Here is a 12,467-nt window from a genome sequence, read left to right as displayed (position 1 = left end):
CATCTAGTGTTTAAATACATATCTATGGTCAGACCAGCAGATGGTAATTTTGTTATCATGGCTGCTGCAATTTCTGTTTAATCCAGAGTTTTGCTGTTGGTCGTTTCTTTGCAGATGATGCTTTGGTATTTGGGACTCTCTCAGTAACTGGTGTTACTGGATTGGGCTTCACTTCATTCTTTATCTTCATCCTGGGACATCCTTCATCACTTCAGTTTTCATCTTTTCACACAGCTTTATGTTTCATACTTTTGAGATCCTATTTTTAATGAAATCTGAGCGTTAAAGGGTCTTTTCTAACATTTCCATCCACTTATTACCAGAGGTGTGACATTGTAGCATCATCAAGTCATCTCCATGTCATGTTTTGTTCTGCTCAGCAATTAAATCAGGTGATTTCAATCAGCACAGTGAATTAACCTGGTTCAGTTGATGAGCAGAACAAAAACAGGACATGGAGATGACTTGATGATGCCACAATGTCACACCTCTGCGTATTACCATATCTGCATACACTTAAACACTTAATACATCTAAATTATAAACAGAATAGTTTATTAAAATACAATTTTCCACAAAAGAAAACAAATGCTGCACACAGACCTCCTGACGGCGAGTCTAACCTGGTTACTAATAACAGAATTTTATCTAGCAAGTTTAAACAAATGCTGCGGGATCAATTACTGAGTCTTTCTTTCGACACCAGATTATTTTCATGAATTCAAAGTTCCTCGGGTCGGACGGACAGACAGACAGACAGATAAATTGTATTCAGCGACATATTTTTATCTTATTTTTTTTTCAGCTATATATTAAAGAAGTGTGTTTTATCTCATCTAACCACAGTTGTCAAACAGGCCCATAGTTTGAATTTTAAACTATTTGAACTGATTAAAGGTATTTTAAGTAGAACGAATGTATTTAGGGTTTGATGTGAAATATCGGTGGCTTTATTTAGTAAATATTCATAAATTACTCGTATCTAAAATGCTGCTACCCAACCAAACTGCTAGTTAAATGAACTACATCCCCTCCGGAACGCTGGGGGCGCTAACTGTAAACAGACGGAAATGATGTTTGTCACGTGACTTTGTTGTGAACGAAGACGCGGCGTGCTCCCACCAAACGTTCTAAATAGCACACACCGGACATTTCCTTCAGGAAGAGTTTTAACTTTGACGACGTTCCGAGTAACACTTTACACCCCGCACTAAAGCTAGCTTATCCGGTTGCTTGTTACCGGAAGTCCCTTACTCCCTAACATGGACACGCGGAGGACAGACAGAGACGTGTGTGTATGAGGACAGTCCCAGCATGTGTAGCGCTTTCCCCACTCCACTTTACTCCCACGTGGGACGCGGGGACTTTCGGGACGTTTATGAACCCGCGCAGGACTCGTTCCTGCTGATAGACGCGCTGGAGAAAGACGCAGAGAGGCTGCAGAGGATGAGGTTGGTCTCCGAGCTGCTGCTTGTGTCCATGTTTAGGTCTAAGCACTGATCCTGGCTGCTGTCTCCAGCCCGTGTGTCTGTCTGGAGGTGGGAAGCGGTTCCGGTGTCGTGTCTGCTTTCCTGGCATCAGTGGTCGGACCGTCAGCTGTTTACATGTGAGTTGTTCTGACTCTGTCACCTGTCCAGGTAATAAAAGGTGATTATCACACTCACCATAATTATGTATTGCACGTTGTATAAATATAAAGTCTAGTGGAAGGAGCGAAAAGTCTCAAAATATCTGTATGTGTGTATCCAGATATATATATATATATATATATATATATATATATATATATATATATATATATATATATATATATATATATATATATATGTGTGTGTGTGTGTGTGTGTGTGTGTGTAATCTAAATCTGTGTGTGTGTGTGTAGTTATCTAAATCTATGTGCGTGTGTGTATCTAGATCTCTGTATGTGTGTGTATATCTAAATCTGTGTGTTTGTGTGTGTATCTAGATCTCTGTGTGTGTGTGTGTATCTAGATCTGTGTGTGTGTCTAGATTTGTGTGTGAATCTAGATGTCTGTGAAAAAGAAAAGATCATTTCTATAGCGCCTCTCAGGATAAAAATCACGAGGCGCTTCACAAAAACAACAAAAAGTAAAAATTTAAAAAAGCATTTAGAAAATGTTTAAAAATATATTTAAAATGAGCAAAAATAGGCAATTGGGATTTAAAAGAAAAAATGTTAAGAAAGAGAGAGAGTGAATAGGAAAGAGGGAAATCAGTGGATCCTAAGGAAGGTGGAATAGGTGGGGAGAGCAGAATAAAGAGAGAGTGGTGAAGAAGATCATACAAAAGCCAGCTTGAACAAGTGAGTCTTCAGCTGCTTTTTAAAGGAGACCACTGATCTCAGGCTCAGGGGGAGAGAGTTCCAGAGTCTGGGGGCCACAGCAGCAAATGATCTGTCACCTTTGGTCTTTAGCCTGGTGCTGCACAACCAGTAGGCTTTGGTCACTGGACCTCAGGGACCTGCTGGGGGTGTAGGGACTAAGAAGATCAAGTGTGTGTGTGTGTGTATGTGTATCTAGATTTGTGTATATCTAGATGGGTGTATCTAGATCTGTGTGTGTGTACCTAGATTTGTGTACATCTAGATGGGTGTGTATCTAGATCTGTGTGTGTGTACCTAGATTTGTGTATATCTAGATGGGTGTGCATCTAGTTTTGTGTGTGAGCATCTAGATCTGTGTATGTGTATCTAGATCTGTGTGTGTATCTAGATCTGTGTGTGTGTGTGTATCTAGATCTGTGTGTGTGTGTGTATCTAGATCTGTGTGTGTGTGTGTGTATCTAGATCTGTGTGTGTGTAATTCAGAGTGGCACCCGCTACCTGTTGGGCTGAGGGGAAAAAAAGAGCTGAAACACCTGGCGCTGCAGTCTGCTTCCAGCATCACAAACACATCTGATGTGTTTAATGTAGTGAATCCTGTAGACATTAAAGGTTGAATATGAAACACACTATTGCGACATCCATCGCCGCGTCCAGAGACAAACCGTACAGGATAACGACTCATTTCTACTAATGTGTTTATTTACAACAGTTTTTACTTTTAGGACATCTTCTGGACTCCGAATCAGCGGCTTGACTTGTCGAGTCTCTTTTTGCAGTCCCAGCCTCGCCGACCATCATTTTAGCCTAACGGCGCCCCCTAGTGGCTGGTAGACGTAGACATGAACCCGGTGTCATGCCCAACCAAATAAAATTATTTTCTTTTTTTAAAGGAAAAACTGTACGCCCATCCTGCACACCTCTCAGCGCCACGTGGAGGTATTATTTATTTAAATATGTTCCATATTCCACATTTTAGGATGGCTGAGGAAACAATTTTACAGATTAAGGTGTTGAAAACAAACGCACAGCAAGGAGAGAAGTTCTACTAAACGGACACTAGGGGGTGCTAAAAGCAAACTAGACCGTTAAACACACCAACTCCTATAGTTTCGGTGTTGACTCAAAAACTGACTCTAGGTTTTCTGCTGTGGACTTTATGAATAATTCCTACTTATTACCTCCGATTTATTCTTTCAGACACCAAATCTGTTATAACGCCTCACATGAAACAACGAGCTTTCACCACTCATCCTGATTACGACTGGAGCACACACACACCTCTGATTTCTCTGCTCTAATCTTCTAGCTGCACTGATGTGAATCCTGCAGCAGCTGGTTGCACGGCAACAACAGCTTCCTGTAACAGTGTTTCACTGCAGCCCGTCCTCACAGACCTGGTGAGAGTGCACACACACACCCACACACACACGGGTAAATCAGACGCTGACTTGTTGGTCTTTAGGCAGAGAGCCTGATGCCGAGGTTGTGTGGGCTGGTCGATGTGATCCTCTTCAATCCCCCCTATGTGGTGACACCTTCTGAAGAGGTAGGTGAGCTCCATGCAGAGCAGGTCATGTGACCAGACTATAGGTGTTGATCGTCATCATGTCTTCCAGGTGGGGGGCAGAGGCATAGAGGCTTCCTGGGCTGGTGGAGAACGAGGCCGAGAGGTGACCGACCGTTTCCTCCCAGCAGCAGCTCAGCTTCTGTCCCAGAGAGGCCTGTTCTACCTGGTCACCATCGCTGAGAACCACCCAGGTGTGCAGATGGAAGTAGAACCAGACACTCACCTGCAGCAGAACTAATTATTATTATTACAGAGGAGATTGTGGAGCTTTTGGGCCAGCGTGGACTAGAGGGAGAGCTGTGCTCGTCCACCAGAGCAGGAAACGAACGTTTGTCCGTCCTTCGCTTCAGCAGGAGACAAACGTGAAGCGATGAATCCTCACAAGTACGGAGACATTTTTATTTGTCAACATGCACTAATCACACATTACAGCAGGAATTTGGCTCTAGTTCCATAACCCATGACAGGTGAGTCATCAGGTGTGGTAGGGCAGGTAAACACCACCCAGGATAAACTAACAGCTGTGGTTTACCGTAAACAGGAGGTAATACTGTTGAGTAGGGCAAGCCCTTTGGGTATTTATGACATCAGCGTACTCTAAAGCATCATGTAACAGAACTGCCTCATTGGTCACTTTTCACCCCGCCCACCTCATGACTGACAGCTGCTGTTGGCCGCAGCTGAAGACTAGAGTAAATATAGGTCCAGCACCCAGACTGGTTAAGGTGGACTGGTTCTGATACCTCAGACAGGTGAGTCCAGGTCTGAAGCTGATCAGATGGTGGAATAACCTTTACCCAAGATGAGGCAGGTCATGTGATGTTTAGACCAGGTGATGTCATCGATAACAGGGCCGTCATGCTTTAGGATTTATTTATTCTGGGACTTCCAACAGATGTTTCCATCATCGCCCAGCAGCACCGACCCACTGGAAACCAGCTCCAGAGCTGCAGGGAACGCCCGGTGCTCCGCCTCCCTGATCCGATCCGATAGAGACTCTTCTGTGTCTCCAACCATCACGGGGACGGCCTCCTGCACTATGATGGCTCCTGCGTCCACCTCCTCCTGCAGAAACGGGGAGACTCTGGTCGGACTCTGGCACGGTTCTGATTTAACCAGAAACTAATAAACATGTAAAGCACCAGAACCAGTGCATGTTTGTCTCTTTCCACCTGTGGATGTAGCTTCTGCTTAGACTTTACTAATAAACCTAACCCAGCTAGAGGTTTCTCTTTAAACCCGACTTACTGCTACGAAGTGCACCGTGCAGCCAGTGACCCGAACCCCTGCCTGAAGGGCCTGTTTCTGGGCGTTGACTCCCTTAAAGGAGGGCAGCAGGGACGGGTGGATGTTCAGCAGCTTCCCTGAGGGAGTAAACATGTTAGAGCAAGCCTGAAGTGCATGAGTATTGTCCACTGTCGGAGCTTCAGAGTCATTTCTGGGACGGGGGTGTCCCAGTCCCCTCGGCAGTTCTGTCTCCAGCCTTCGAGGACAGATTTAAGTCCCATCACACTGATGTGTGTGTAACATTTGTTCTCAGCATTTGACCCATCCCCTGGGGAAGCGGTGAGCTGCTTTTTTTTTTTTTTAAGTCTTTGGTATGACCCGACCAGGAATCGAACCCTGATCTCCCAGTCTCAGGGCGGGCACTCCACCACTAGGCCACTAAGCCGGTCAGCACATGACCGCTGCTTCAGCAGGTAGTGATGTCACTGACCAGCGCCAAAAGCATCAGCAGTAACAGTAATTAAACAAGTCCAGCGTCATCTAATCCAAAAGCTCATTTAAAGGATGACGTCAGCTGATGTCATTTCCTACTGAGTTACAACCAATCAGGATGAGGTAACCAAAAGTTTTGATCAGAAAGTCCTGAAAACGTCTGGCCCGGTTACCTGGAGACACACGCAGGATGGGAAGTTTACCCTGAAGGTCCGACAGTGGAAGCGCGCGCGTGCGTGTGTGTCCTCACACCTCTCCATTTCCTCACAAACGTTCCGGTGAGGATCCTCATGAATCCAGCCAGACACACCAGCTCCACGCCGAACTCCTCCAGAACCCGGTCGATGGTGCCGTCAAACTCGGCCCGGCTGCCGTACAGCTTGTGGTCCACCACCTGGTTGGGTCTGAGTTAGTTAACGTGCTACAGAAGATCATAGAAGGTGGTTCTCGTGAGGAGCTCACCCGGGTCTGGATCCCAGCCAGAGACGCTTTCTTCAGACCCAGAACCCCGGGTCTGTTGGAGATAACCACCACGATCTGGGCGGAGCTAGAAGGACGCTTGGCCTGCTCCATCAGCGCCTGCAGGTTGGTGCCTTAGAGGTCCAAAACACAGATTACCCATAAAGTACAACCTCACAGATTATCTTCTCAACATCACACCTGTTCCTGAGATGAGCACCCCCACTCTCATGCGCTTGTGTTGTGTGATGCCATTTCCATGGCAACCGCTGGTGGAGACCTCTGGCTCCTCGCCAGAAGCTCCTCCCACATTCAGCAGGCTCTGGGTCAGGTTACGGACCATCACGGCCGGTGCTCCTGTGTCACAAACGCACCATGAGAAACCGAGGTGGTCGATGTCGGAGCCCAGAGGTTCTCCATTCTCTAACCGGGTTGTTTGTGGACCACAGAACCGACGATCCAAGCGTCCAGGTGGACCTGGAGCTGGCGCAGGACCCTCTGAGCATCAACGGGGGCCACCACAAGCACCGCCCCCACGCCACAGTTAAAGGTTCTGCTCATCTCCTCCTCACTCACACGGCCTTCGGTGTGGAGCCAGGAGAAGACCGGAGGGATGGTCCAGCGGGATGCGTCTATGTCATGGAGACACGTTAGCATTAGCACACGTTAAACATCCCATAATCATCCTCTCCTCTCACCTAACTCCACAGCCAGCTCCCGGGGCAGAACCCGGGGGATGTTCTCCAGGAGACCCCCCCCTGTGATGTGAGCGTACGCCTTGACGGCGCCGCTGCGCAGGACCGGCAGCAGCGGCCGGCTGTAGATGTTGGTGGGAGTCAGCAGGACCTCGCCTGAAACCGCAGCAGAAGGAGAAGAGGACGATTATCCCTAAAGCTGAGCAGGAATATCAGGAATGCTGATCCTAACCCTCACCGACGCTCTGGCCCTGCCTCCCAAACGGAGCGGGGGCGCTGTAGCTCAGCCCGGCCTGCTCCAGGACCTTACGGACCAGACTGAACCCGTTACTGTGGACCCCCGAGGACGCCAGCCCGATCAGCAGGTCCCCCTCAGAGATGTCCTCCAGCCTAGGCAGCAACCCCCCTCGCTCCACCGCCCCCACACAGAACCCCGCCAGGTCGTACTCGCCCGGGGCGTAGACGCCCGGCATCTCCGCCGTCTCGCCGCCTGTCAGAGGACAAACACGGCATCAGCATCTTTTGTACGTTCTTTCTGTGTTTATCTTCAAATTCCATTTTTGGTTCTTTTTTAAACACAAATAAGGTTTTTCTTTACCTTGCTGACGTTTCGTTGGCGGCCGCCAACGAAACGTCAGCAAGGTAAAGAAAAACCTTATTTGTGTTTAAAAAAGAACCAAAAATGGAAAATGAAACATATTGGTCATCTGTAATAACCCAACTGACCCAGCAGAGCGCAGCCGGCCGCCTCACACGCCTTAGCGATGCCACCGACGACCACAGAGGCCACGCCCACATCCAGCCTCCCGCAGGAAAAGTAGTCCAGGAAGAAGAGAGGCTCCGCCCCCTGAGCCAGCACATCGTTGACACACATGGCCACCAGGTCCTGACCCAGACCACCGTGCTGGCCACACGCCTGCGCCACCTGGTGGGAGGTCAAACAAAGGTCACGTAAGCTCCAGACCTGGAGACAGAACCACAGCAGGAGTCCAACCTTGAGTTTGGTCCCGACGCCGTCCGTCCCCGAGACCAGAACCGGGTCGACGAACCCCGCTGCCTTCAGGTCAAAGAGCCCGGCGAATCCTCCGAGTTCAGCGTTACATCCTGAGACAAAGTTCAGACTTTAGCGGCACGGCCGGACCCCAGAGCCGGTAAAACCCAGGTTACCATGGTTACCGGGGCGTGACGTGGCCTTGGCCAGAGGTCTGATGATGTCCACCAGCTTGTTCCCCGCAGCGATGTCCACTCCGCTGTCCTTATAGGTCAGGCCGCAGCTGGACACAAACAAACTTTAGCTTCTAGCGTTTCACGATGAGCAAAGCTCACCGTGATCCCTCACCGGTTCTGGTTCAGGTGGGCCAAGGCCCGGTGGCCGATGTCTCTACGGTACACGGCCCCAGGGAAGTCCACGGCGGCTGCGCCCTGATTGGCTGCCTGCAGGGCGGTCTCCAGAGACGGTCTTACAGCTGTGACCGTCAGAACTCGACCTCCACTGGACACCACGACTCCGCCCTTCAGGGCGGTGCCGGCGTGGAACACCTGCAGTCCCATGTCCTGGACCAGGGACAAACCTGGAGGACAACAGGTCAGACGCACCTGCAGCCCTGACATCAGCTGCAGCAAAAGCAGCGGAGACCTTACCTCGGATCTCCACCCCTCTCTGGTAGGAACCCGGGTACCCAGCGCTGGCCAGAACCACCGTGACTGCAAAGCTGTCCTGGAGCCACACGGGGGCGCTGGAGGACAGCTTCCCACTCATGGTGTCGAGTATCACCTGGTGCAGGTCGCTCTGCAGCAGCGGCAGCAGCACCTGCAGAGAGCCCCAGGTGTAATCTAATCCAGACTCTAATCCCATTCCCACCTGAGACCCACCTGACACTCCGGGTCTCCAAAGCGACAGTTGAACTCCAGAACCTTCGGGCCCTGCTGGGTCAGCATCAGACCTGCGTACAGCACACCTGAACCAAACAAACCACCGTAAGTCAGAACCGGTCCCAGTAAAACCCGGGTAGATAAATAAAAACACTAACCCACGTAGGGGGCCCCCTCCTCCTTCATCCCATCTACGGTTCTCTGCAGAACCGACTCTCGGATCTGCTGCAGCATCTCCAGACTCACCTGTTCAAATCAAACCTATTTAACGGTTCTGAGGGGATCAGCTGGGGGTTCTTCGCGGGTTCTGCTTCTACCTGAGGAGTCGGGCTGTACGCTCCCATCCCGCCGGTGTTTGGACCCAGATCTCCGTCCCGAAGCCGTTTGTGATCCTGGGCTGGAGGCATGGGCGCCACGGAGACGCCATCGCTGAAACACAGACACTACAGAGCAACACCCACCCGGGTTACGAACTGCACCCCCACCTGGGTGATCTGACGTTAACACTCACCGACACCTCCTCCCCCTCCAGAAGCTCCTCCACCACCACCGTCTCTCCAGCAGACCCGAAAGCTCGGTCCTGGAAGACCCAATGGGGGGGTGTTATTTAGGGGTTAACCCTGACCCTTAAAGGTGCAACTTGTACGAATGACATCCTGTGGTCAAATGTGGGCACTGCAGTTCATTTTATTAAATCAAAAATGTCACTCACTGCCGTGCTGAGCTGCAGGGTCGCTCCTGTTTGCTGCATTTGTTTCTTTATAAAACTCGAGGTTTTTTACCTGCTGGTGTCGAATCAAACGTTGGCGCTGCAACGTTAGCTCGCTGCAAATTTAGAGACAGCGTTCCCCCTCCACAGGCTCAGGTGCCACGCCTACGAGATTCACCCCCCTCCCCACGGACAACGCACAGCAGCGAATCAGTCAGCAAGCATCTGAACTACATCTGGCTTTGTTTTTAATCGAAAGGAGAAAAACTGACCTGTGACCTCAGTGTGACCTTCCTTCCAACATGGAGACTAGACTGTTTTGGGATTATTTAAACTGCAGAACTCCTACAAATTGCACCTTTAAATAACCTTGAATCCGAACCAAACGTTAAGCGTGTCTTCAGCAGACCTTCATGATGTCCATCACCGCCTGACAGGCCTCCTCCTGGTCTTTCGCCACAATGACGCCCTTCCCCGCCGCCAGACCGCTGGCCTTTACCACCAGAGCAGGAAACTCGGCACTGGAGTCAGAAATGGGAGTAAAGAGATGAGGAACAGGAGGAGAACTGATGATTACAGAACAGATCAGGCGTTTTGATGGACCAGCTGTGATCTTTGTTGTTTAGAACTGAAGTTGGGACCTATGTGGGTGAAGACAGTCTGTGGAGCAGCTGTTTGGATAAGTGTCTCTAAGAAACAGGAATTTCTTCCAGGAACTTTCTCTGATCTCCGACGGTTCTTGTTGGTCACCAACAGAAAGAGTCTTACGTCTTCAGAGGCTTAGAACGGACCTGCGGATGTATTTGCAGGCCTCCTCCGGGTCGGTGAAGGCGCCATAACGCGCTGTGGGAATACCGTGTCGCTCCATGAAGGCTTTGGAGAAGCTCTTACTGGCCTCCAGCTGAGCGGCTTTGGCCGAAGGTCCGAAACACGGAACTCCTGCAGCCGTCAAGTCGTCAACGATACCTGGAGGACATGTTCCAGATGAAAGTGAGGAAAAGAGGGTCGCTCAGAGGAAGAAACCCACCCTGAAGGTGCTTTACCTGCAGCCAGCGGCGCTTCAGGTCCGACCACCACCAGCCCCACATGGTGGTCCTTACAGAACTGGGCCAGGATGGAGTGGTTACTGGTAGACACCTCTAAAGGAGAGGAACACATGGTAACCACCGTACTGTCTAAACACTTCCTGTGTAGAGAGCTGCACGACGTTACATCTCAGCAAACATCGATCTGGGATGCATCTGTCAGGATTTATCCTGGATATTCGAAACCCCAAAGCTCATATTTACCGGAGTTGCTGATCTTGCCACAGCTGGCTGTGCCGGCATTCCCCGGGGCCACCAGAACCTGTTGGATCTGAGGCGACTGGGCCAGTTTCCAGGCCAGGGCGTGCTCCCGTCCTCCTCCACCAACCACCAGCACTCGCTCTGCCATCGCACCTGCTTCAGTACCAACAACAGAACATATCAGAGGTGCATAGATTTTCTACCACCCAGCTGCTCTCAGACCCAGTTTCTGGGTAATCACATGCACAGGCTGACCTACAGGAAAAGCCATTACTACAGCTGTAAAGCAGCTCTGACCTTTCCTCAAGACGGCAGTCTTAAATGATCTAAACCCTCTCCAACCAAGATCTAATCAACCAGAACAAAAACACGTCCACTGTCAGTGTGATGCTCGGTCCAAACCTTCATCAGGTTAACGGGCTGGGGGTAACAGGAAGTAGCCTGGGTCCCTTTATGAACGCTATCTGGTCATTTCAGAACAAGCCCAGGAGTTTACATCAGTTCAGGGGGAAACAGGAAATCAAGTAAGCAAAGGTCAGAGTTCAGATCCCCGACTCACACACAGGGTGTGCAGATGCATCATCTGAGAGGAGACTTAAGTCCACAGATAAGACACAAAACAAAGAACGCCAAAGAGTCAAAGAGTGTCAAACATGGACTAATCGGTGGCTTCACGCATCATGTGACTCACGTGCAAACACAAGATGCGAAAAATAAAAGTGACTTCAGATCATCTGAAGTTTAGTAAAGTAATAAAAATCCCGTAAATCGTTTCGGAATTGTAACTTTTGCTGATTATAAGGTCTTTTTTATCATTTGCACTGAAATTCATGCAATTTTATTAAGAAGACGCAAAGCATTTAATCAGTAAACGTACATTTAAAAGGCTGTAAGCGTCATTTATCCACAAATAACTAAAGTTTGAGACACAATGTTATTTTTAACCATTTAAAGCAGGAATCAGCACATTAAAGCACTCACCCGTTGGCTTTAGTCTGATGTGTGCAGGAATTAGTCGGAGCCCGGTGGGTCTGGTGCGTAGCCTCTCCTCCACTCTACTGACCCTCGGTGGGTGGGGGGTCTGCACGGTTAGCACAGATTAAACACCACGTGGGTCCAACGTGACGCAGCCGCGCAGCACCAGAGCTACAGCTACAAAACAAACAAACAAACAAACAATCCAGCTCCTCCACGTGCGTCACTCACCTTTTCCTTCCGCCACACAAACTTGGGACAAACTTTTCAGATTCTTCCACTTCCTTTGGGAGGGAAAGCCACGTGCATCATGGGAAATGTAGTTCATTAGTGCTAGCCTTTAAGCTAACGTTATTAACGCTTTTTAAAGGACGAATCAGCACAAGTTACCATGGTTACCGCAGTAAAGTAGGACATATTTATTATATAGTTTAGCTAATTTAATAAAAATATGATATCTATCCATCCATCCATCCATTTATTTTTTTCCACTTATGCAGAGTGGTCGCGGGAGCGGTATCCTAAAGCCTGTTTCATGCTTCTACGTCAGCTCCAAAAGGGAGAGACACGCACACACGGACGGAGATGTTTTGCCCTCATACTTCTCTGTCTCCTGCATCGACATAAATATACTGGACATCGATTTCCATAGACTCCAATATCACGTTTTTGAGGCCAAATGGGAGGTGGCCACCACCGCCATTTTGACCGTGTCACATGTTCCGTCAAGCCCAGACAATTACAAAAAAGGGAAGAGAGGAGGAGCTGAGGGTGGGGCTGTAAGGCTGGGATCAACTGACGACACCCGGTCGAACTAGCTACAAGCTAACCTGAAGCTAAC

At 49.3% G+C, this 12,467-nt stretch overlaps 2 protein-coding genes across 6 annotated transcripts; one reads left to right on the top strand and one right to left on the bottom strand.

Annotated features, from left to right (window-relative positions):
- Window positions 1–1,092: 1,092 nt before the first annotated feature.
- On the top strand, window positions 1,093–5,058 carry n6amt1 (N-6 adenine-specific DNA methyltransferase 1). The gene is made up of 7 exons (XM_015952234.3): window positions 1,093–1,451; window positions 1,520–1,606; window positions 3,651–3,741; window positions 3,807–3,890; window positions 3,961–4,102; window positions 4,165–4,295; window positions 4,807–5,058. Exons 1-6 carry the CDS (start codon window positions 1,315–1,317, stop codon window positions 4,275–4,277), a joined length of 654 nt encoding a protein of 217 aa, XP_015807720.1. The 5' UTR covers window positions 1,093–1,314; the 3' UTR covers window positions 4,278–4,295; window positions 4,807–5,058.
- On the bottom strand, window positions 4,297–11,940 carry gart (phosphoribosylglycinamide formyltransferase). Of its 5 annotated transcripts, none has more exons than XM_015952231.3 (23): window positions 11,858–11,940; window positions 11,633–11,732; window positions 10,655–10,807; window positions 10,409–10,504; window positions 10,157–10,331; window positions 9,775–9,886; window positions 9,168–9,236; window positions 8,974–9,099; window positions 8,815–8,902; window positions 8,657–8,742; window positions 8,426–8,594; window positions 8,124–8,355; window positions 7,961–8,058; window positions 7,779–7,888; window positions 7,511–7,709; window positions 7,023–7,274; window positions 6,788–6,940; window positions 6,518–6,721; window positions 6,291–6,446; window positions 6,093–6,223; window positions 5,883–6,024; window positions 5,160–5,275; window positions 4,297–4,976 (listed from the first exon to the last, which is right to left on the bottom strand). In XM_015952231.3, the coding sequence occupies exons 3-23, from the start codon at window positions 10,797–10,799 to the stop codon at window positions 4,782–4,784; spliced, it is 3,054 nt and encodes a 1,017-aa protein (XP_015807717.1). In that variant the 5' UTR covers window positions 10,800–10,807; window positions 11,633–11,732; window positions 11,858–11,940; the 3' UTR covers window positions 4,297–4,781. The 5 variants fall into 5 exon arrangements, with proteins under 5 accessions (XP_015807717.1, XP_015807719.1, XP_015807716.1 ...); XM_015952233.3 differs by having other exon boundaries at window positions 10,655–10,804; XM_015952230.3 differs by lacking the exon at window positions 11,858–11,940 and having other exon boundaries at window positions 11,633–11,761.
- Window positions 11,941–12,467: the final 527 nt, after the last annotated feature.

The sequence above is a fragment of the Nothobranchius furzeri genome, chromosome 14, assembly GCF_043380555.1.
Source record: "Nothobranchius furzeri strain GRZ-AD chromosome 14, NfurGRZ-RIMD1, whole genome shotgun sequence".
Lineage (NCBI taxonomy): Eukaryota > Metazoa > Chordata > Actinopteri > Cyprinodontiformes > Nothobranchiidae > Nothobranchius > Nothobranchius furzeri.
The sequence above is the reverse complement of the archived record's forward strand: the minus strand, read 5'-3'. Positions and strand labels throughout refer to the sequence as shown.